Raw genomic sequence first — 21,751 nt, forward strand, 5'->3', positions numbered from 1 at the left:
TAATAAAAACTACAACACCATTCTCAAATCCACAACAATATATTATGTAAGGGATTTCAGTCGAATCCCAGGCTAATGGGGGCAGTATGACGCATTTCTCTCTCAAAGCTAATGTCTGACTGTCTCGATTTGAGAAGCTGTTGATAAACATCCTTCATTGACCCTGTGGCGACATTCCTTCCCCATGAGCTCCCTACCTGCCAGATCTTGCTCCCAGGGACAGTCTGTGTAACCAAGGACATGTTTAAGTTCCCGTGTTCTTTGAAGAAAGTATATCAAGACAAATGTAAGTTGAAATGCCCTGAGTTGATCTTGGGGCTGACTGTGTGATGTTATTTTCCTGAAATGGCGTTACTGGCCGAATTCCGATTTCCTCCCATGCATGTCATCCCTATCTCTTAATAAACCTCTTGTACCTTGGTCCGAGTTGAGACAAGCTGCTTATAGCCTGTGGAAAAGATAAAACCCACTACAAACTTGGCGACGAGGATGGGAACCGCCTGGGGGAGAGAGGGTCGGTGTCATTGCTGGGTTGTGGCAAGTCGTCCGGGTGCCGACTAGATGTTGAGAATTTTCTCGGTAACGATAAAGCACTTGCCACAATCAAGTAAAAGATTCTGTCCTGGCGTTACCTCCGGCGCGGATGAAAGGTAAACGGGACGGTCACGGTACACAGATCTGTTAAAGATAAGGGTGGGTACAAGTGGCTTGGGAGTGCTTCAATGATGCAGCTTTGAGAGACAAGCTGGGCACTCAGGAAGGTCCGACGGGAGTGTCAAAATGAACGCGTCGGAAGTGTCTCTTTATGGGACAAGAAATTTCTTGTATACTGGACGCACGCTGCACTCTGCCAGGAGGACCCGAACGACGGCAACACCGTAAGGGTATTGCCGTGCGCCCGTCAGTTGGGGGGGGGGGCGGATAAGGGCACCCCCTTTTGCACTAACTGGTTGCGGAGTAAGGGAAGATTACCCGCGAGAGGGGTAACAGAGGAGGAACATCTGGAGATGGATGGGAAAAAAGTGATCATTAGATCTCGGGTATACTGAGTAATTCAGCTGGTAGGCTGAGGAATGTCTCCAAGAGGGTCGATCGGGAAAGGCTAGTTTGAGAGGGAGCTGTGAAAATGCGCAGGATACCATAAGATAAATGTGAAAATATGCTGCCGGCAGCACGATAAGTGATTAACCCCTTTTAGGACAAGATATCAAGTTGGATCGGGCATTCAAACATTAAAAGAGACTTTGCAGGCCAAAGAGTTCCAGGTGAGCAGCGTTCCAGGTGAGTCACGAAAGAAGACACGTGCTACACAGAGGAAGCCCCCATGAAGTCCCCACAAAGCAGGAGAGGAGACGTGAAGTCACATAAAGCCAATCGTGGAGACACGTCTGGGAATCAGGTACGAGACATTGATGCATGCATTTGGAAGTTAGCCAATAAAATGGATCTGTGTGGGATGATGTGCTTTGGATCTCTGGGATATGATAAATCGTCAAAGGTCTGAGGGGTTTCAGCAGTCAGAATGTATATTAAATGGGTGTTGATTTTATTTGAAGAAAAATAAGAACAGTTTGGTTGAATAAACATATTCTCGTGTGCTGGTTAACGCGTCCGAATATGTTAAGCGTCGGATTGAGGTTGGCCGTATGTCGGACTAAGGTCGGCTGCAGGGTGGATTGAATGAACGCATTTTGGATAATGCGATTCTATTTGTAGTGCGAGATGGTTTTCAGGAGGGAGTCGTGATCGCTCTCGGAGCGCCGGGGCGAGCGGCCGTCGACTTTTGAGAAAGAAATTCGGCGAACGCACGGACAGCTTGGTTGCCATTGGCAACGTGCCATGAGCCAGCAGGGGAGCAGGGAATCGCCAAAAGAAATACATGTGCGTTCGTCCGCTGTGGCCTCGGAATAAATTTGTGTGTTTAGAACTCAGATACACGATCGTGCATTGGGTTGACATTGGCCGCGTATTCAAATTACGCATTGAACGCACTGTATGAAGCGCTAAGTACAGTGTGCAGTGGAGTTTCTCATCTGTACTGATGTTTATGTTTGAGCTCTGGCTATTCATGTTAATTGGATGACGTTTGGGAAGGGTGCACTGAGACGCGAGGAGCATGGTGCGGTTATGCATACGTAATACATCTCGGAGATGCCGTGTTTTAGCGCACCTGACAATGGCTTCATGGTTGCAAATAAGTATCACGCGCGCTGTGAAGATTGTAATGAGCATGCGATAATACAGTATGATTAACATACCGCGTCTGATTAACAGACGGAAGCCTCTCCTCAGTGAAAAAAACGTGAAAGCCTGCTTGAAGTTTGCAAAAAAGCACCTAAAGGACTCTCAGACTGTGAGAAACAAGATTCTGTGGTCTGATGAAACCAAGATTGAACTGTTTGGCTTCCGTCTGGCCACTCTGCCAAAAAGCCCAGATCGGTAGAGTGTTGCAGTGATGGTTGTCCTTCTGGAAGTTTCTCCCATCTCCACACAGGATCTCTGGAGCTCAGCCAGAGCGACCATCGGGTTCTTGGTCACCTCTCTTACCAAGGCCCTTCTCCCCCGATTGCTCAGTTTGGCCGGGCGGCCAGCTCTAGGAAGAGTCCAGGTTGTTCCAAACTTCTTCCATTTAAGAATTATGGAGACCACTGTGCTCTTGGGAACCCTCAATGCAGCAGAAATGTTTTTGTCGGCTTCCCCAAATCTGTGCCTCGACACAATCCTGTCTCTGAGCTCTGCAGGCAGTTCCTTCGACCTCATGGCTTGGTTTTTGCTCTGACATGCATTGTCAGCTGTGAGACCTTATATAGACAGGTGTGTGCCTTTCCAAATCATTGTCCAATCAATTGAATTTACCACAGGTGGACTCCAATCAAGGTGTAGAAACATCTCAAAGATGATCAAGAGAAATGGGAGGCACCTGAGCTAAATTTCAATTGTCATAGCAAAGGGTATGAATACTTATGTCAATGTGATATTTCAGTTTTTTCTTTTTAATAAATTTGCAAAACTTTCTAAAATCCTGTTTTCTCTTTGTCATTATGGGATATTGAGTGCAGATTGATGAGGGAAAAAATGAATTTAAACGATTTCAGCATGAGGCTGCAACATAACAAAATGTGAAAAAGTGAAGGGGTCTGAATACTTTCTGAATGCACTGTATGTATATATATATATATATTGTAACGATTTTGAGAAGTGTAACGGGTTTTGAGAAGTGTAACGGGTTTTGAGGAGTGTAACAATTTTGGAGGAAGGGTAACGGATGTGAAGAGTATGGTTTTGGTATGGTAACATCCTGGTAATGTAAATAATGGTCGCAGCCGTCCTCCTAATTAATTTCATAGAACATACACGCAGGTCACGATATATCTTTTAAATAGTGTATTTCCTTATTCCATGTAGGCTAAGTATGTGTTTTCCACTAGATTGACTTTGCATTGTATCAAACAAAATAAGCGTAGGCCCTTCCAATTTCCCCAAAACCTCCCTTCCATTTGCCTTCCGCATTTTGGTCGGTTTTTCTCTTCAACCACCATTGGCCACGAGGTAAGGTTGGAGAAGAAAGGCGTGGCTCCACCTCGTCAGAAGAGGGCAGGAGTGAACCGGCCCTAACAGCCAATCAACACCGCGGTGAGTGACCCGGTAGGCGTGCCCTCGGAGCCGGCGGCTTAATTCCGCCGGAGGTGATAAAAGCGACTGCAGGGGACTGCTTTAGGAGTCCAGATGAGAGATGACTGGAGATGACTGGAGAGGAGCAACGAGGCTGCACCAGAGAGAGGCCTTGAGAGATACGCTGGGGGATGACCTGGAAGAGGAGCGCAATCCACCGCAAGCCCTACCTACCTACCTACCTACCTACCTACCTGCCTGCCTGCAATACCCCCCTGTCGTTGGAGAGACGCGCTGAACGGAGGGAGACGGCTCCACCCCAGGAAGAGGAGCAGGTGTGCCGAGCCAGCGCGTGACGGCCGCGGATACGCGACGGAGGTTTTCCCGCCAAAACCGCGAGGGGTGCTGCGGCCTCCGACTTTGCCTTCCTCTCAAGCAATCAACCTCGAGCCATTACCTGCCTGCAATATCCATCGTGTGAGTGTGAACGTCCTGTCCTACTCGTTTGTCTTGGGGATTAAGTAAATGAAATAGAATAAGTTAACAATGCACTGTGTGACTGCTCTTTTCCATCTATTGCTGTAAATAATATTGGTCGCTCTAAAATATTGCTTGTGTGTGTATAATAAATCTGTTCTTCCTCCAAACTCTGTCTTTCTTCTCTCTTCTTCTCTTTCGGTCGCTTTAGAGGTTTCCCAATTGAATATCTGTAGCGCGATTAGTCAACGTTCGGTTGGAATCGGGTTCTAATCGGGGAGTAACTGTTCGGACGCGGTTAAATACACCACCGCTCGGTCAATATAACATCTAAAAACCGTGTCTGTAACAATTGGTGTCGAGGAGTCGGATTCGGACCCGGGACTAAATTTGTTAGGCCCAAATTTAAAAAAAAAAAATCTTGGTCAAAATTACGAGCTGCCAAAATTGTGTTGTTTTATAAAACCCGAATTTTGAGATCGCGCCATGGACAATCAAGGCGATCGGATGTCGGTGGGGGAGATAGACGGGTTAGGGGTAACCCAGGAACCAGGGGAAATGTATGTGGAAGAAAGGGAGGAGGAGAGCAATGAGGAGGCGGTTGAGGGAGTAGCAGGCGTGCAAAATGGCGTCCTCGCGCACGTGGGTGTAGCGGCACCAAATTTTGCCACGCCCGCGACAGTAGCAGCGCCGCCGTTGGATTCGGACCTTTTGTTGCTACAAATCGGTGCCCTTATGGACAAAATGAGGGACGAAGCAAGGGCTGATAGTGCGAAAATGGAAAGCAGAATGATGGGGGTAATGAGGGACGAAGCGAGGGGTACCGGTGAGGGGTTAGACAATAATTTTAAGGAGTTAGACAAGAAATTTGAGGGGTTAGACAATAATTTTAAGGAGTTAGACAAGAAATTTGAGGGGTTAGACAATAATTTTAAGGAGTTAGACAAGAAATTTGAGGGATTAGACAATGGGATAGAAGGGGTGAAAAATGGGTTAATGGGGGTAGAAAACAGAATGGCCGCTCAAGAGAATCAGTTAGAGGGGGTGAAAAATGGGTTAATGGGGTTAGAAAATAGGATGGAGGACAAATTGCGGGAAATGGGGGAACAATCCGCCCGGGAAATCGAACAGATGGGGAACCAGATGGAGGAAATACGAAGAGGGATGAGTGAGGAGGTCTCGGGGCTACGCGAGGAGGTAAAGCGAGGCGAAAAGCGTATCGAGAAAGAGGTGAGAAATAATACGGCAAAGTTACAAGGGGGAATAGAAGATCTGACGGAGGAGGTGGAGCAGCTGACAGAGGGACAAACTAAGTTAGTGGAGCAGGTTCAAAAGAACACGGCGGTACTAGGAGGGTTAAAGGCGACACAAAAAGAAATTAAAAACGAATTAATAGCGACGCAGAGGCAATGTCAGATGGTACGGGAGGAACTGACAATGAGGGTGGAAGAGGTGACAGAAGCAATGGAGACGAAGGACCGGGAGGTAAGGACGCACGTAGAAACGGTCACGGTAGCCTTAGAGGACGAACTTGAGGAGACGCACCGAGAAATAAAAGAGGTTAAACAAAAATTAGAGGAAGTGGGAGAAGAGGTGAGTGAAATTAAGAAGGGACGGACAGAAACTAAGAGAGAAATCCGGGAGGAGGTGATGGAATGTGTACAAGGTCTGTGTTCAAATCAGGATGTGATGCTCACTAACCAAATAAAAAGTTTGCAGGTGGCAAAGGAGGTGCGACGAGGTATGGAGGTGAGTGGCAATGTACATGATGTGAGGGGAGATTCAGTCGGCTTGGGGATTGGTTTGGATCCGGGTGTTCGTGAAAGGCCGTTGGTGAGGTGTGTGACAGGACAGGTGTGCGAAAAAAGGGGTGTGCGAGAATGTCCGACCATGGGGTGTGTGAGGAAAAAGTGCACGCCGAGGAGTGAGTGTGCCGTCAAGAGTGAATTGGTCAAAGCGCGTGTGCGAGGGAGCACAGGGAAGCGCGGTGTGGTGAGTGTTACGGAGGAAGTAACGAAAAAGTGTGCGCGGGAGGACGCGCGAGAAAGGTGTGTAACGGACGGGTGCATGGGGAAAGCGCATGCTGTCAAGAGTAAGGGAGAATGCATGCCTGTGGTGAGTGTTACGGAGGAAGTAACGAAGAAGTGTGCGCGGGAGGATGCGCGAGAAAGGTGTGTAACGGACGGGTGCATGGGGAAAGCGCATGCTGTCAAGAGTAAGGGTGAGTGCGCGACTGAGAGTGGAGGTGAGAGTAGTGAGAGTGAAACGGAGCGTGAGCTGGTTGTGATAGGTGAGCGAGGATGTACACCTGGGATGGAAGGATGCACACCTGGAATGGTAGAGCGTGAGTGGGAATGCACGCTGGAATTGGTAGTGAGACACGTGGTTGGGTGTGCGGGTGAGAGCACACCTGTGATTGTCACAAAGGAGGTGACCGAGGAGGGGGCGCGAAGCGGTGTATTGGTGAGGTGTGCGAGCAACGAATGTGTGCCAAAGTGTTCGGTGGTCAGGTGTGTGACCAAGTCGGTGAGCGGAGTGAGTGTACCGAGGTGTGAAAGAAAAGGTACGAGGAGAATGGGAACGGCTGCATGTATGAGCAAGAAAGAGGTAGCGTATGCATGTAAGCCTGCAGGTGAAGCGTCGACGGTAACCGGGTTAAAGGTTAGGTCGACTTTTAGCCGGATCGGGCCCTCGGTGCGTGCCGGGCTTCGCGTGCCGCGAGAACCAGCGGAGATCCGAGCCACGGCGGGTTCGAAAGGACCGCCGTGCGCGATCCACGCTGGGCCTCGCGTGGAGCGGCCGCGTCCGGGCTCCACAAGGCGGAGCGGGCAGCTCGATAGGAAGGGTCGTCATGGCGACCACTTTCTATTGAGACGTGCCGGCAGGTCGAGATCGGGACATTGGATGGCTCCACGCCGAAGTGGTGCATGGGATCTCGGCCCGGGTAAGCCTCCGTCCCTGCCCCGAATGCGGGACGTATCCAGCCGCTGAAAAAAAAAAAAAAAACGACCCGCGTTCATTGCTCGGCTGTACGAAGCCGGGCTGTAGATGTGAATTGGCGCACCGAGAGGATGTAATAAGTAGACGGGTGATGTGAATTGGCGCACCGAGAGGATGTAATAAGTAGACGGGTGATGGTGATAGTGATAGTAGTGATTTGAAACGAAATTTAGAAAAGTGAATAGAATTGGCAGTAAATGGAAAATTTTTGAATTGTTGGATTTGGACGAGCGAAATTGGTAGTGAGAGACCCCCGATGTGGTGGGATGGCAAATCCACCATCCCTCACAGGTGGGGGCAAATGCGCTATAGATTATGGGGTTTATGGCAGTGAAAACGAGCCAGGGAGGGCTTGGATAATGATAGGGATCTAGCGAAGATGACCTTAGGTAACGATAAGGTTAGTTAGTGACTGATACCTGTAGTGGGGACGCAGGTAGGTTAGTGTGGTTGATAATGACGTGGGAGCGCAATAGTTTAAAGGGACGACTGGGAAGCGCAAGTTTCAGAGGGGAGGAGTTAGCTGAGATGATGCCGTGTGTGGAAGAATGGAACAGGTGTGATTGCACAGGTGTGCAACTGAACAGGTGTGTGGAGCAGTGTATGAGGGAGTAGTGGTGATTGCGTGTTGTGTTGACCAAATGGTCCAGGAAGAAAGGAGGGTGCAGGTGGCACCAGGTATGATTGCACAGGTGTGCAACGACAGGTGAATGAAGAACAGGTGTGATTGCACAGGTGTGCAACTGAACAGGTGTGTGGAGCAGTGTATGAGGGAGTAGTGGTGATTGCGTGTTGTGTTGACCAAATGGTCCAGGAAGAAAGGAGGGTGCAGGTGGCACCAGGTATGATTGCACAGGTGTGCAACGACAGGTGAATGAAGAACAGGTGTATGTGGCTGTGTGGAATAAATGGTAGTGTGGAATATCTGGAGTATTGGAATGGATGGTCGTGGAGTGAGTATGGTGGAAATTGTGGAGTGGAGTGGATGGTGCGAAGGTGTGAATGGGGGAAGAGTGGACCCCCATCACGGATACCCGGGGCGGGTAGTGTAAGTGTTAGGTAGAGGGTATAGGTAAATTGTAGTTGGATATTGGCATCTGTGGTGCGGGTGACAGAATGGTATGTGGATGGGTGCGTTGGTGTTGTGGAAATGGCTGGGCGTGTAGCCTGTTAGTGTGTGTAGTTGGTTTGGGCACTCCACCACTGTAAGGATGTCGGCCAGGTGAGGCCGCAGGTGGGCTCTGGGAGCCGGTAGTAGTTGTGTGGATGGGGCCCGAGGATCCGGAGGACGGACCCGGGTAGCCCAGTGCCAGAGGGCACCAAGGGGTGACAGAGCCAGGAGAGGGGCTGCCCCCAGTTAGATAGGTTAGGGTGAGGAGCTAGGTAAGCTCGGGTGGCAACTACAGTGGTGGAGGTGTGCAGGTGGGTAGACCTGTTGGGAGAGGTACACGTCGCAGCCCAGAAATTGTGCTAGAGCACCGGGAGATGAATCGGGGGAGTGAGACCCCAAAATTGAGAAGCACCACAGTTTGGTCAATGGGAATTGGTTTTTAAAACCACATAGAGTAAGATTGCCAATGGATTGGCAGGGAAAGACCCCGGGTAGTGTAAAGTGTGTTAAAGTCATTTAGAGAATAGTTAGGATGAAGGATCTCCTCGCACCATCTGCATCCACTCACCTGAGGTGACAGGTACTCCACACCATGCCATGTTTTGATTATTTTTTATGATGCAAATGTTTGGATTGTGAGACGCATCATGACGTGGGTGTGACATTGTGCTTTGATGTTCCATCTCTGCCTCCTTATGAGGATTGATGATGAATTTGATGATGGCAAATTTTGAAGTAGAGGGATTGTGGTGACGAATTTGGTATAAGGGAAATATGGGGAAGACGTGACAGTAGTGACGAATTTGTAAATGGGTAGATTTTGTAAATATGGGGTAAGAGCAAGGGTAGTGTAGGTGACAGGGGGGTGACGTACGGTAGGGACGAGCTTTCTCACTTCGCCCTCCGTACGCATTTCACCTTGCATTGCCTTGTTTGACGTGTACCCTTGTGACCTTACCCCTCGCTCAATTGTCTTTCTTTTGTCTCCCACATGACCTGTGCGCCATTGGGTGCCGAGGGGAGCGTGCGTGAGGTGGCCATTGTGCGCCCGAGATTCCCAGAACCAGCACGCATTGCGTTGATGTACCACTTTATGGACCGCTGTTCGGCGGCCAAGTACCACTTGATGGACCCCAGGTTCTGGGGCAGAGCACCTCTGTTGGAGACCGGCCATAGTGGCCAGGGAATCTTGCTTGCGGACCTCGGTAAGGTGGCACCTATGCCAAACAGGTGGACCACCCTTAGTTGGCCCTGAGGCCCTAAATAAAAATGGACACAAGTTGTGTTTTTTTTAGTATGTCCAAATAGGCCGCATGAAGCCAGAAGACGTCGGGAAGAACATCGGCCCAGCAGAGAAGGAGAAGACCACCACCAGTTGTTTTGTTGTGTTTATTATGAACCATGGTAACCGCACCGGATGGTGTTTTTGGGTGCTTTGGTGGTATTGGTACTGGTACTGGTGCATCGATGCAATGCGTGCTGTCTCCTCCCTCCCAACAGGAATTTCTTTCTCTTGTTCCCTAAAAAGAAAAGAAAAAAACACACAGGTCCTGGGTTGCGTTGTAAATAAGAAATCACGTCATTGTAAATAATGCTCCCCACCGTAAATGTATAGTTGCAGAATAATTCCGTAATTCGGTTAGCTGTGGGCTTGAGTCTGTTAGACAGGATGCAATGCAATAGGGGGACATACTTATTTGTGTTTTAAAATTGTCACACTCAGGGTCAGGTTAATTGTAGAGGGAATTACACCTACATGTCACACTCAGTTAAGTCTAGTAGGCCTGAGGACGTGCCTGAAGAAAGGAGGGTGCAGTGTAACGATTTTGAGAAGTGTAACGGGTTTTGAGAAGTGTAACGGGTTTTGAGGAGTGTAACAATTTTGGAGGAAGGGTAACGGATGTGAAGAGTATGGTTTTGGTATGGTAACATCCTGGTAATGTAAATAATGGTCGCAGCCGTCCTCCTAATTAATTTCATAGAACATACACGCAGGTCACGATATATCTTTTAAATAGTGTATTTCCTTATTCCATGTAGGCTAAGTATGTGTTTTCCACTAGATTGACTTTGCATTGTATCAAACAAAATAAGCGTAGGCCCTTCCAATTTCCCCAAAACCTCCCTTCCATTTGCCTTCCGCATTTTGGTCGGTTTTTCTCTTCAACCACCATTGGCCACGAGGTAAGGTTGGAGAAGAAAGGCGTGGCTCCACCTCGTCAGAAGAGGGCAGGAGTGAACCGGCCCTAACAGCCAATCAACACCGCGGTGAGTGACCCGGTAGGCGTGCCCTCGGAGCCGGCGGCTTAATTCCGCCGGAGGTGATAAAAGCGACTGCAGGGGACTGCTTTAGGAGTCCAGATGAGAGATGACTGGAGATGACTGGAGAGGAGCAACGAGGCTGCACCAGAGAGAGGCCTTGAGAGATACGCTGGGGGATGACCTGGAAGAGGAGCGCAATCCACCGCAAGCCCTACCTACCTACCTACCTACCTACCTACCTGCCTGCCTGCAATACCCCCCTGTCGTTGGAGAGACGCGCTGAACGGAGGGAGACGGCTCCACCCCAGGAAGAGGAGCAGGTGTGCCGAGCCAGCGCGTGACGGCCGCGGATACGCGACGGAGGTTTTCCCGCCAAAACCGCGAGGGGTGCTGCGGCCTCCGACTTTGCCTTCCTCTCAAGCAATCAACCTCGAGCCATTACCTGCCTGCAATATCCATCGTGTGAGTGTGAACGTCCTGTCCTACTCGTTTGTCTTGGGGATTAAGTAAATGAAATAGAATAAGTTAACAATGCACTGTGTGACTGCTCTTTTCCATCTATTGCTGTAAATAATATTGGTCGCTCTAAAATATTGCTTGTGTGTGTATAATAAATCTGTTCTTCCTCCAAACTCTGTCTTTCTTCTCTCTTCTTCTCTTTCGGTCGCTTTAGAGGTTTCCCAATTGAATATCTGTAGCGCGATTAGTCAACGTTCGGTTGGAATCGGGTTCTAATCGGGGAGTAACTGTTCGGACGCGGTTAAATACACCACCGCTCGGTCAATATAACATCTAAAAACCGTGTCTGTAACAATATATATATATATATATATATATATATATATATATATATATATATATATATATATATATATATATATATATATATTGTGCTTTGACATTTCCACATGACGTTTGAAACAGATCTTCCTAATGATGAATTCATCCTGTACAATGTCGAATAATGATTCAGGAAATCTCGTTCCGTTATGCCTTTAAAATATAATCAAATATAGATATAAAATGTTTTTACTGAGTTCAATAAGTAGGTTGTTTAAAGATATTGATGTAATGAGGAGGTTTTCAGGTAAAGAATATGACAGCTGGCACCACGTTGACTGACCAGGGAGAGAAGTAAATTAGCATTCAAAGAACTTGTTTACCATTTCCATTGTGTTTGGTAAAACCAATTTCTATCGACACAATGTTCTGCATTTGCAATGATTGTTTGCCTTTGGCTAAACAAACTTGGTATCATTGTTGCTGTTTTCTCGGTCAAATTAACTCAGTGGGGAATATGTAACGAACATTGTTGAATTGAATCTTCAAAAGATGTTATCACAGTGAGATGCAAAATACTTTGTAAATTAGAATCGAGGTGGAGGAATGTGTTCCCTCCCACCTGGTTTTGCCTACGTGACCAATGGGGGATGGGTTTACGTGTATCTTTTCTTCCCTCCCACTCACTCCACACTCGACCAATCCCCACTGCTCTCTCTCTCTCTCCCACCCATACTTTGTTCAACCAATCCTACTATTCTCCTCCCCTTTTTCCTCTTCATGCGACAAATCCCAGCTTCGCTCCTCCCTCTACTTGCCCCTCCCAATTTATTTATTTTGTTCCCAGCCAGTCAGTATAAAGGGAGTGGTTTAGGGCTTCAGGATTAGGATTTTCGCTTCGTTGTTGATACTGAATGTTGATATTGTATACTGTGTATGCTGGTGTATTTGGTGAGTCTTTATGATGTTTTATTTGATGTATATCTCTACTGTACCAGGTGAAATCCTCCAGGTATTAAACTCTGTAGAAATCTTCTGATTGGTGGGGACTTAATTTAATTATTTAAATTCCATGACAAAGGCCATCTTGGAAATGTGGTTTTCCCAGGAAAGATCATGGCAGATAGATAGTGAGACCCAAGATTGATAGAGAGATCCAAAAGCTTGAGTGACAGAAATTATTTGAGAGGATTGTTGAGAAAGTAAATGGGAGGGTTGTCCAAACCGTCTTTTCAGAGAGACATAGTCAGAGTGTGAGATTTGTCAGGATTGAAAGACATGTTCCACTTGTTTGACCAGTCTGTGATTTTGTCCAGGTCTGCAGAGAGTGAGGAGGCTGCAGACTGCCGATCTGAGGGATGAGGAATGGAGCGGCAGAGAGTGGAGTCATCAGCAAAGAGATATAGTAGTCTAGTAGGAAGACTAGGTCCCCCTGCACCCCCCGGAGATATACTTCTAATCAGTGTTTCTAGATTGGAAAAAATGTGTAGAAAATGACTAGCTATGGCCCCAAGCTGAAAAAATGTCCCACATACCATTTTTATGCAAATTACTGCTGCAAATTTTATGCAAAATTATGCAAATTTTATGCAAATTTTTGATGAGGAGTAGAGTTGAGGGGTCTTTGAGGGCTTCATCGAGGTGCTCTCGGTTGCAAGACTGGGTCATTCTGAGAAGCACAGCAGGGTCAGAGATCATGATGTTCTCCTCCTCAGTGAATCTCTCCATCAACAGCCTCTCCATTGCCTCACACACTGTTTTGAGGCAAAAGAGGGACTTTGCGTAGGCCTTTCCACTGAGAACACCTTTGAGAGATCCACTTGTTACTAGTTGTGCCTCAAAGAGAATCTCTGCATATCCAGAACCACGCATCTTGTGTCCAGTGAGCATCCCGATGTAGTTCATGGATGTGTGGAAGGGTCCAATCGTTACTACATGACTAGCAAATTCATTTGGCCAGCGCCAGATGATGGGAAGGGCTTTCATGCAGACACCCAGATCAAATGTATTCAGGACCCATCTCTGACCCACCTCAGCAGTTGCTGCCTCGGAACGCTTCAGTAGCTCACGAACAACTGCGTTGTCTGTGATCGGTCTGTGCCTGGTGCCTGCATGGCATGGCAATGGCCTGCAGCCTGTGCCTGGGCTAGGGGGTTTCACCTCTGCAACTGGTTCTCCCCCACCCAGCAAATCAACAGTCGACTACTGCACGCCTATCCACCAACCGATCACAGACAACGCAGTTGTTCGTGAGCTACTGAAGCGTTCCGAGGCAGCAACTGCTGAGGTGGGTCAGAGATGGGTCCTGAATACATTTGATCTGGGTGTCTGCATGAAAGCCCTTCCCATCATCTGGCGCTGGCCAAATGAATTTGCTAGTCATGTAGTAACGATTGGACCCTTCCACACATCCATGAACTACATCGGGATGCTCACTGGACACAAGATGCGTGGTTCTGGATATGCAGAGATTCTCTTTGAGGCACAACTAGTAACAAGTGGATCTCTCAAAGGTGTTCTCAGTGGAAAGGCCTACGCAAAGTCCCTCTTTTGCCTCAAAACAGTGTGTGAGGCAATGGAGAGGCTGTTGATGGAGAGATTCACTGAGGAGGAGAACATCATGATCTCTGACCCTGCTGTGCTTCTCAGAATGACCCAGTCTTGCAACCGAGAGCACCTCGATGAAGCCCTCAAAGACCCCTCAACTCTACTCCTCATCAAAAATTTGCATAAAATTTGCATAATTTTGCATAAAATTTGCAGCAGTAATTTGCATAAAAATGGTATGTGGGACATTTTTTCAGCTTGGGGCCATAGCTAGTCATTTTCTACACATTTTGTCCAATCTAGAAACACTGATTAGAAGTATATCTCCGGGGGGTGCAGGGGGACCTAGTCTTCCTACTAGACTAATAGAGGATTTTCCAGAGAGTCGGAGAGATCATTGATTAAGACCAGAAATAGCACAGGGCCCAGAACACTGCCTTGAAGAACTCCAGTCTGGACAGGAAGGGGAGATGAGGGAATGCCATTCAGGGCCACACGTTGACTGCGACCAGAGAGGAAGTCCGCAAGCCATGCATGGAGATTTCCATGGATACCATAGGAGGAGAGTTTGGTGAGCAGGGCGGGGTGCCAGACCATATTGAAGGCATGCGATATGTCAAGGGACATAGGTCTGATTTCCTGTTTGGCATTGAGGACCTCCATCCATTGTTGAGACAGCAGAAGCAGCATGTCCAGAGTAGAGTGACCTGGTCTGAATCCAAATTGATGATCAGAGATCAAGCCATTGGAGAAGAGGAAAGATTTCATATCTGAAGCAATGATGGATTCCATGACTTTGCTGATAATTGGGAGAAGGCTGATTGGTCTGTAGTTGCTGGGATCTGTTTTTGCACCTTTTTGTGCAAAGCGGTGATGTTGGCAGATTTCCAAGCAGATGGCAGATGACCTTGAGCAAAAGAGAGGGTGAAGAGAACAGAGAGAGGGAGTGAAAGAGCAGAAGAACAGGATTTTAGGACCCGTAGGCTGATGCCGTCAGCTCCAGTTGCAGAATCAGAGTCGAGGGTTGACAGAAACTTTTCCACCTTGTCAGGAGGAAAGGACACAGAGTCCAGGAGCAGCTGGGTACGACTGGGTACGGTGGGTACAGAGAGGGATGGGTTTGGGACACAAGATTTAGAGGCAAACACAGAGTTGAGGCATTCAGCTTTTTCACGTGCGGAGTCAGCCGTGTGGCCGTTTGAGGTGAGGGAGGTGATGGAGGGGGAACAAACACCAGAAACAGATTTGACAAGACGCCACCAGGATTTGGAAGAGGGAGACAGATAGAGTTCTGTCCTGAGAACGGAGAGATATTGTTTCCTGGCTCTTCTGAGGGTGGACACACACTTGTTTCGGGCTTTGTGAAAGGAAATGAGATTTCCTTCCGTAGGTTTTGCTTTCCAGGAGACGAAAACAAGTTGTTTCTGGGCAATAACCTCACCACAAGATTCCGTGTACCATGGACGGGAGGGAAGGGTATGACAACTGAAGACGAGATGGGATAAATCTGTGCAGGAGAGAGAGCAATTTACTTTGGAAGAATTCCCAGGATGAGTTGATGTCAGAGGCGGTAGAGATGGGAGACCAGTCCAGATGATTGATGGCTGCTTGAAGACCGTGCCAGTTTGGCCTGAGTGAAATGCCAGACTCGTCGACGCTGAGGAGCCTCTCTGAGAATGGTCAGAGAGATGTCCAGTTTAACAAGCACATGATCAGATGAGCCGATTGGAGCAGAAGAAGAGCAGCAGACATTTTCAGGGAAGTTAGTCATAACCAAAAATTTGGTGTGAAAGGTGGTCCTGCATATTTGGATAAAAGCATGCATAAAAGGTGGTCCTGCATGTATTTGGTGTAAAAGGTCAAAGGTCGCACCCTAGTTAGGTCATATTGCAACACGTAGGACACCATAGGCTTCTTCTTTAGTTATCTCATTAGTATGTGTTCTAGTTAAGGATCTGTTCCCAATAGTTTGACTCTGCGTTGTATTAATCAAATAACCTAGGCCCCTTCAATTACCCCCAATCTCTCTCTCTCTCTCCAAAGTGCCAATAGCACCTACAGACAGGGCTTGTCCTTCCCAATGCTGTCACATTATCTTATTAGCAGCGTTCGCTGCATTGTGCCATCGTCGCTGCCTTAGCGCTGGCTCCAAACTCCATTGAACACGAGGTCGGCTCGAGGAAAGAAGGGGCGGAGCCACAGGAAGAGGTGTGGCCTCGCCCACGAGCCGTCAAGGGTGGAGCCAGTGAGCCCTCGCTGACCAACCAGGGCTGAGGTGAGCTCGTTAGTGGGCGTAGCCCTATGAAGGCGGCTCGATTTCAACGCGCGATCATATAAGCGCAAGCGCCAAGCCCTTTGACGGACTGCGCCGGGGGATGCTGATGTGAACGAACTGCGCGGGGAGCGCTCGATTGATTGTCACGTTGTTTGAGCGACTTGCGCGAGGGTACCCTCTGAGACGAACGTTGGGCGAGAGAGAGTTGGCACGAAGATTACGTACGCGGCATCCCAGTCCCCCGCATAATTATAAGGTCCGGTCGCGCGCCAACGACACCAGCTGCCTGCCATTCTTCGCGGCGGACCCGGAGCCTGGAACCATCTGCTTGGACCCTTCTCTTCCTTCCCACCACCACCACCCCATTCGTGTAAGTGCGTTTGTATTGTCCTGGGCGTGTTATATAAGAGTGTATGAGGTTGCCCTACGTCCTTTTATTTCCTTCTTTTGTATATTCTTGCTGCCTTTTGTTTCCTCTTGTAGTGTAGTTAATAAATCATATTTGTTCTTCCTTCACCCTTCTTATTCTTTGAGTTTTCCTCTCATCCGGTCGCTTTAGTCTTTTCCCAATTGAATACCGGTGGCACGACATAAGAACCGCTTATAATCGGGTCTCATCTTTGTTAACGGCCTGAGTCGTGGCTCGCTTCGCTCGGCGTGTCCATTACAGCCGCGGCTCGGGCGGGGCTCATTTCCTCGCTTACCAGAAGGCGCTGGTAATTAGGTAATAGGAACAATTGGCCTACCACCCTATTCAGCGCTGACCGGAAGCGACGTCATAGCTCCAGGGCAGGAGACGGCCAGCTTAATAGACGAGGGGATTAAACCCCCCTCGGTAAAGGGAGCGTCGTAATCTGAGATCCGCAACAATTGGTGTCGGGGAGTGGGATTGAAGCCCGAACCAAATTTTTAATCCACCTTGAAAAATTTGGTCGAAATTACGAGCGGCCGAAATTTATTATTATAACATCTAAATTTTACATCGTGCCATGGATAATCAAGGAGAGCGGATGCCGGTGGGGGAGGTAGAAGAGGGGCCAGAGTCAACCCAGGACCCCAGGGAGGCAGTGGGAGCAATGGAAGAGGAGGTTGAAGAAGGTGCGGTAGAGGGGGTTGCAGGCGTGCAAAATGGCGGCACCTCGCACGAGGTTACAGGAGCACAAAATGGCGGCACCTCGCACGAGGTTACAGGAGCACAAAATGACGGCGCCTCGCACATGGCAGCGACGTGGGCCGCGCCCGCTGCACAAATCAGCTGGATGAATATGCAGGACCTCATTGCGCAGCTGCAGGCAGCCGTACAAATGGGGTTGGGAAACCAAATTGAGCAGATGGGAAACCAAATTGGAGGATTGAGAAATGAGATGGGAAACCAAATTGGAGGATTGAGAAACGATGTGGGAAACCAAATTGGGGGATTGAGAGACGGGTTAAGTAATTTGGAAGATAGAATGGGGGAGCGATTAGAAAGCCAAATTGGGGGGCTAGAAGGCAAATTAGGGGGCGAATTGGAGGACGTGAATGGCCAAGCCAAAGAAATTAATGAGGGGTTGGCGAGGGGGCAAGCCCGGTATGAAGTAAGAAAGTGTGGGAAGGAGGTTAACCGCGGGTTGGGCGAGGGGGTCGCATTTGTGCACGACGAGGTAGCGCGACTCGAGGAGCGCGGGAGAAGCGAGTTGGAGCAAGGCGCAGGTAACTGGACGGGTATAGAGATCGCGACCCGGGGTATGGGGAAGCCGGCGACCGCCGAGGTAGAAGAGAAAATTTTATTAGAGCCAGCGGTCGTCGAGGGAAAAGAAAATAAGGGAAAATAATTAATTCAAATTGGCAAAGAAACCGAACCAATAGTGGAAATGGAAATTTGGTTGGAAGAGACGCCGACTTAGAGGTAAAGCACTCGCGGGGTGAAGAAATGGATAATGTGCAAAGTCTGTATCCACATCATGATGCCGTGCTTAATCCTTATAAAGATTTGCAGGTGTTGGAGCGAGGAGGAAGAAGCGCCCAGGTGCGTCGGGCTGTATATTGTGCGGGGAGGTTTTGCAGGGCTGTGTTTGGTGCAAAAAGAATTTTCGCGTGCTTGGGATGCAGGCGTAACCCGGGGGCTCGTAAAAGGTCCGTGGCGCGCGTGTGTGAACGGCGCCGAAGCGCGAGTGTGTTACCGAGTGCGAGAGCGAACGCACGTCGGAGTGTATGAGTGATGAATGCGATACAGGGTGTGGAAGTAGGAGTGAGTGTGACCAGGAGAGTGAGATGGATGGAGAGAGTGTGCGGGGATGCACACCCGAGTTGGTTGTGGAGCGCGTTATTGGGTGTGCAACAGATTGCACACCCCTGGGTAGGTGTGCGCTGAGTGGGTGTATGCGGGAGTACACACCCGTGAGTGGTACTGAGTACGTACCGGGAGAGTGTGCGCAAGAGTGTGCACGGGGAGAGAGTGCGGTGACGGAATGTGCGGAGTGCGTGAGGATGACTTGGTGTGCGAATGAGAATGTAAAAAGGAACGCGTGGTGTGAGCATGCGAGGGGAGCATCGACATTAACCGGGACAGCGTTCAGACCGACGTTTAGTCAACGCGAGCTCCCGGTCCGTGCCGGGCGGTGTGTGCTGCGGGAGCCGGCGGGGATCGGTGTCGCGTCGCTCCTCTTCGGAGCGCCGTGCACGATTCGGGCCGGGCCCCGCCCTGTACAGTCGGTGCACCCAGCCTTGAAATTGTGCGAGGGCACAGGGAGAAGAATCGGGGGAGTGAGACCCCAAATTGGTGAGCACCACAGTTTGGTCAATGGGAGTTCGGTTTTTAGAACCACATAGTGTAAAATGGCCAATGGTTTGGCAGGGAAAGACCCTGGGTAGAGTAAAAGTGTTAAAGTCATTTAGAAGGTAGTTAGGATTGAAGGTCTCTTCGCACCATCTGCATCCACTCACCAGGGTGGCAGGACTCCACACCACCGTTTTTTGCAAATGTCTGGTATGTAAGACGCATCATGACGTGGGGGTGACATTGTGCTCATTGTTCCATCTCTTCCTCCTTATGAGGGATTGATGTTAAATTCGGAATAAAGGGATTAATGAGAAATTGGGATTGATGACGAATTTGGTATAGAGGGGAGATATGGGGAAGACAGGACGTTAGCGATGGATTTGTAAATTGTGTAAACACGGGGTAAGGGCAAGGGTAGATTAGGTGACGGGGGGGACGTACGGTAGGGACGAGCTTTCTCGGCTCGCTCTCCTGCGCACCTCACCTCTGCATTACCTTGTGTTGATGTGTACCCTTGCGATCTTGCCCTGCTGCTTGCTTGTCCTCCTTCCCCCACTCATGGATTTGTTTCTTTTGGGCCCAGGGGGAGTGCGCAGGTGCCCGCAGATGTGTGCCCACACCGCCTGGACCGGTACCACTTATGGACCGCACGTTGTTATGGCCGAGCACCACTGTATGGACCACAGGGCTGTGGCCAAGCACCACATTTATGGACCCCATGTTTTGGGGCCTGGCACCTCTACTGGGGACCGGCCATTGTGGCCAGGAAGATCTTGCTTGTGTTACATATTTATGTGAATGTATGTGAATTACCATTCAGGTCTTTGCTTATCCATGTGTATTAGATTAAGGGTTGTTGTGGTTGGAGGGTCAGGAGCCCTTCTGAAAAGTGTCCGGAAACGGAAGTGACCGGAAACGGAAGAGGAAAAGACACGAGGAAGAAAGCGACGAGTGGTATTCTTCCTCGCCCCGCTCCGACGAAAGGTGGGATCGACCTTGCGCTGTGTGGAAAAGTAGCGTTCCGAAGCCCGTCTGGCGAGAGGAATTACCGGGACGTGTACCTGCCCGGTGGAGACGTCAAGTTGACGTGGGGCCGTGCATCGACCCCGCGTCTGGCCCCGTTCGCGGCCCCGTCTAAACAGACGCGTGCGGGTCGCACCTTGGGGCCTAACGCGCCTTGCAAGCGGCGTGGGGCTTTTGGCTTGCTCTACCGTACCCGCTTCGCGTGGCCACGAGGGGCTGCAACCACGGTGCCTGGTACGATACCTGCCCGGTGGAAAAACGTCCACCCGGGGTTCGTTCAACCGCCCGAGTGCGGCGACGCCGACCAGTATCTTGGTCAGGAGGGGCCCAGAGACATTGTGAGGAGCAGAGACCAAAAGGGGGTCGTGAGTACCGAAGTGAACACACATATATAAGATGGCCATCTTAATCATATAGGGGATTGATTGTGGATTGGGAATTGTTGATGGTGGTTTGCTATTGATTGCTCGGGGAAAATCTCCGTGGTTGTATCATTGAAATTGTATGGTGTCATTACCATTGAAATATATCCTTGAACATCAGTTTTCTCTTGGGTGGAATTCATATGGATTGCGTGGCAAAAGCGCATATATAATACAACTTTCTGGCGAAGTTCCTCTCACGGTCCGGGGGTCACCGAGACCAGGTATTCACCGAGGGGACCACGTAACAGAATTGGGGGCTCGTCCGAATTACGATTACGCAATTGGGTCTACGTCCGGGATCTAAAAGTGTATTTGTATAAAATAATAAAATAATATTTTTATTAATTAAAATTTATTAATTAAGTATTAATTGGAAAATTTTTTGGGAAATTGGGGTAAAGTCTTGGGTGAAGGTTAACAGGTGTTAACGATAGTCACCATGGCGTTTGTGGCACAGAACTTTGCGGTAACACCGAGTGAGGCACAGTTCCGAGCGTTACTAAAGTCGGACCTCTTGAAATTGGCCAAACATTTTAACTTGGAGGTCCGAACTAATTTGAGGAAGGCAGAGTTGCAGGCCACGGTGATACAATCTATGGGGGGATTAGGAACATGGGACGAGTTAGCCTGGGAGTGGCTACCCGAAGAACCAGAAGACGTTGAGCTCCGGAAACTGGAGTTGCAATTACGGAGCCAGGAACGGATTAAAGAAGAAGAAAGGAAAGCAGAAAAGGAAAGAGCAGAAGAAGAAAGGAAAGCAGAAAAGGAAAGAGCAGAAGAAGAAAGGAAAGCAGAAAAGGAAAGAGCAGAAGAAGAAAGGAAAGCAGAAAAGGAAAGAGCAGAAGAAGAAAGGAAAGCAGAAAAGGAAAGAGCAGAAGAAGAAAGGAAAGCAGAAGAGAGGAGAGAAGAGAAACAAGCAGAGGAAAGGAGAGGGGAACGAGAACTCCAGGAAAGGTTAAAAGAAGAGGAAAGGAAAGCAGAAGCGAGGAGAGAAGAGAAACAAGCAGAGGAAAGGAGAGTGGAAAGAGAACTCCAGGAAAGGTTAGAAGGGAGAAAAGCAGAGGAGAGGAGAGCTGCAAGGGACCTCGAAGCAGAGGAGAGAAAAGCGGAAAGGGAATTAAAGGAACGTGACATGGAGCTTCAGCAAGAAATCAAATTCAAGGAGCTGGAGTTAATGAGAGAACGGGGAGAGGCACCACCCTTGCTGACGGGGTCGACACCTAACCAGAAAACCTGGGATGTGGGCAGACATGTGAGGCTGGTTCCACCGTTCAGTGAAAAGGAAGTCGCGAAATTTTTTCCACACTTTGAGAAAGTGGCACGACAATTAAACTGGCCGGAGGAGGCTTGGACCATACTCGTGCAAAGTGTGCTGGTGGGGAAAGCTCAGGAAATTTATTCGGCGCTACCAATGGACCAATGTGCAGATTATGAGGTACTGAAGAAGCACATCCTCAAAGCCTATGAGTTGGTTCCGG

General features: G+C 49.0%; 1 protein-coding gene across 4 annotated transcripts in view; it reads right to left on the reverse strand.

Moving 5' to 3' along the window:
- The window catches only part of LOC137428111 (uncharacterized), a 218,517-nt gene that overhangs the window by 78,853 nt on the left and 117,913 nt on the right, over nucleotides 1-21,751 (reverse strand). The window contains exon 9 of one of the 4 annotated variants that reach the window (XM_078778044.1): nucleotides 9,472-9,720. The exons of the other annotated variants lie outside the window; for them this stretch is intronic. Coding sequence (XP_078634170.1) covers nucleotides 9,593-9,720 — 128 coding nt within the window. The 3' untranslated portion in view covers nucleotides 9,472-9,592. Of the gene's footprint in view, nucleotides 1-9,471; nucleotides 9,721-21,751 lie in introns of those variants that run through there. 4 annotated transcript variants of the gene reach the window in all.

This window comes from Myxine glutinosa, chromosome 5 (genome assembly GCF_964187855.1).
Source record: "Myxine glutinosa chromosome 5, kmMyxGlut1.1, whole genome shotgun sequence".
NCBI lineage: Eukaryota > Metazoa > Chordata > Myxini > Myxiniformes > Myxinidae > Myxine > Myxine glutinosa.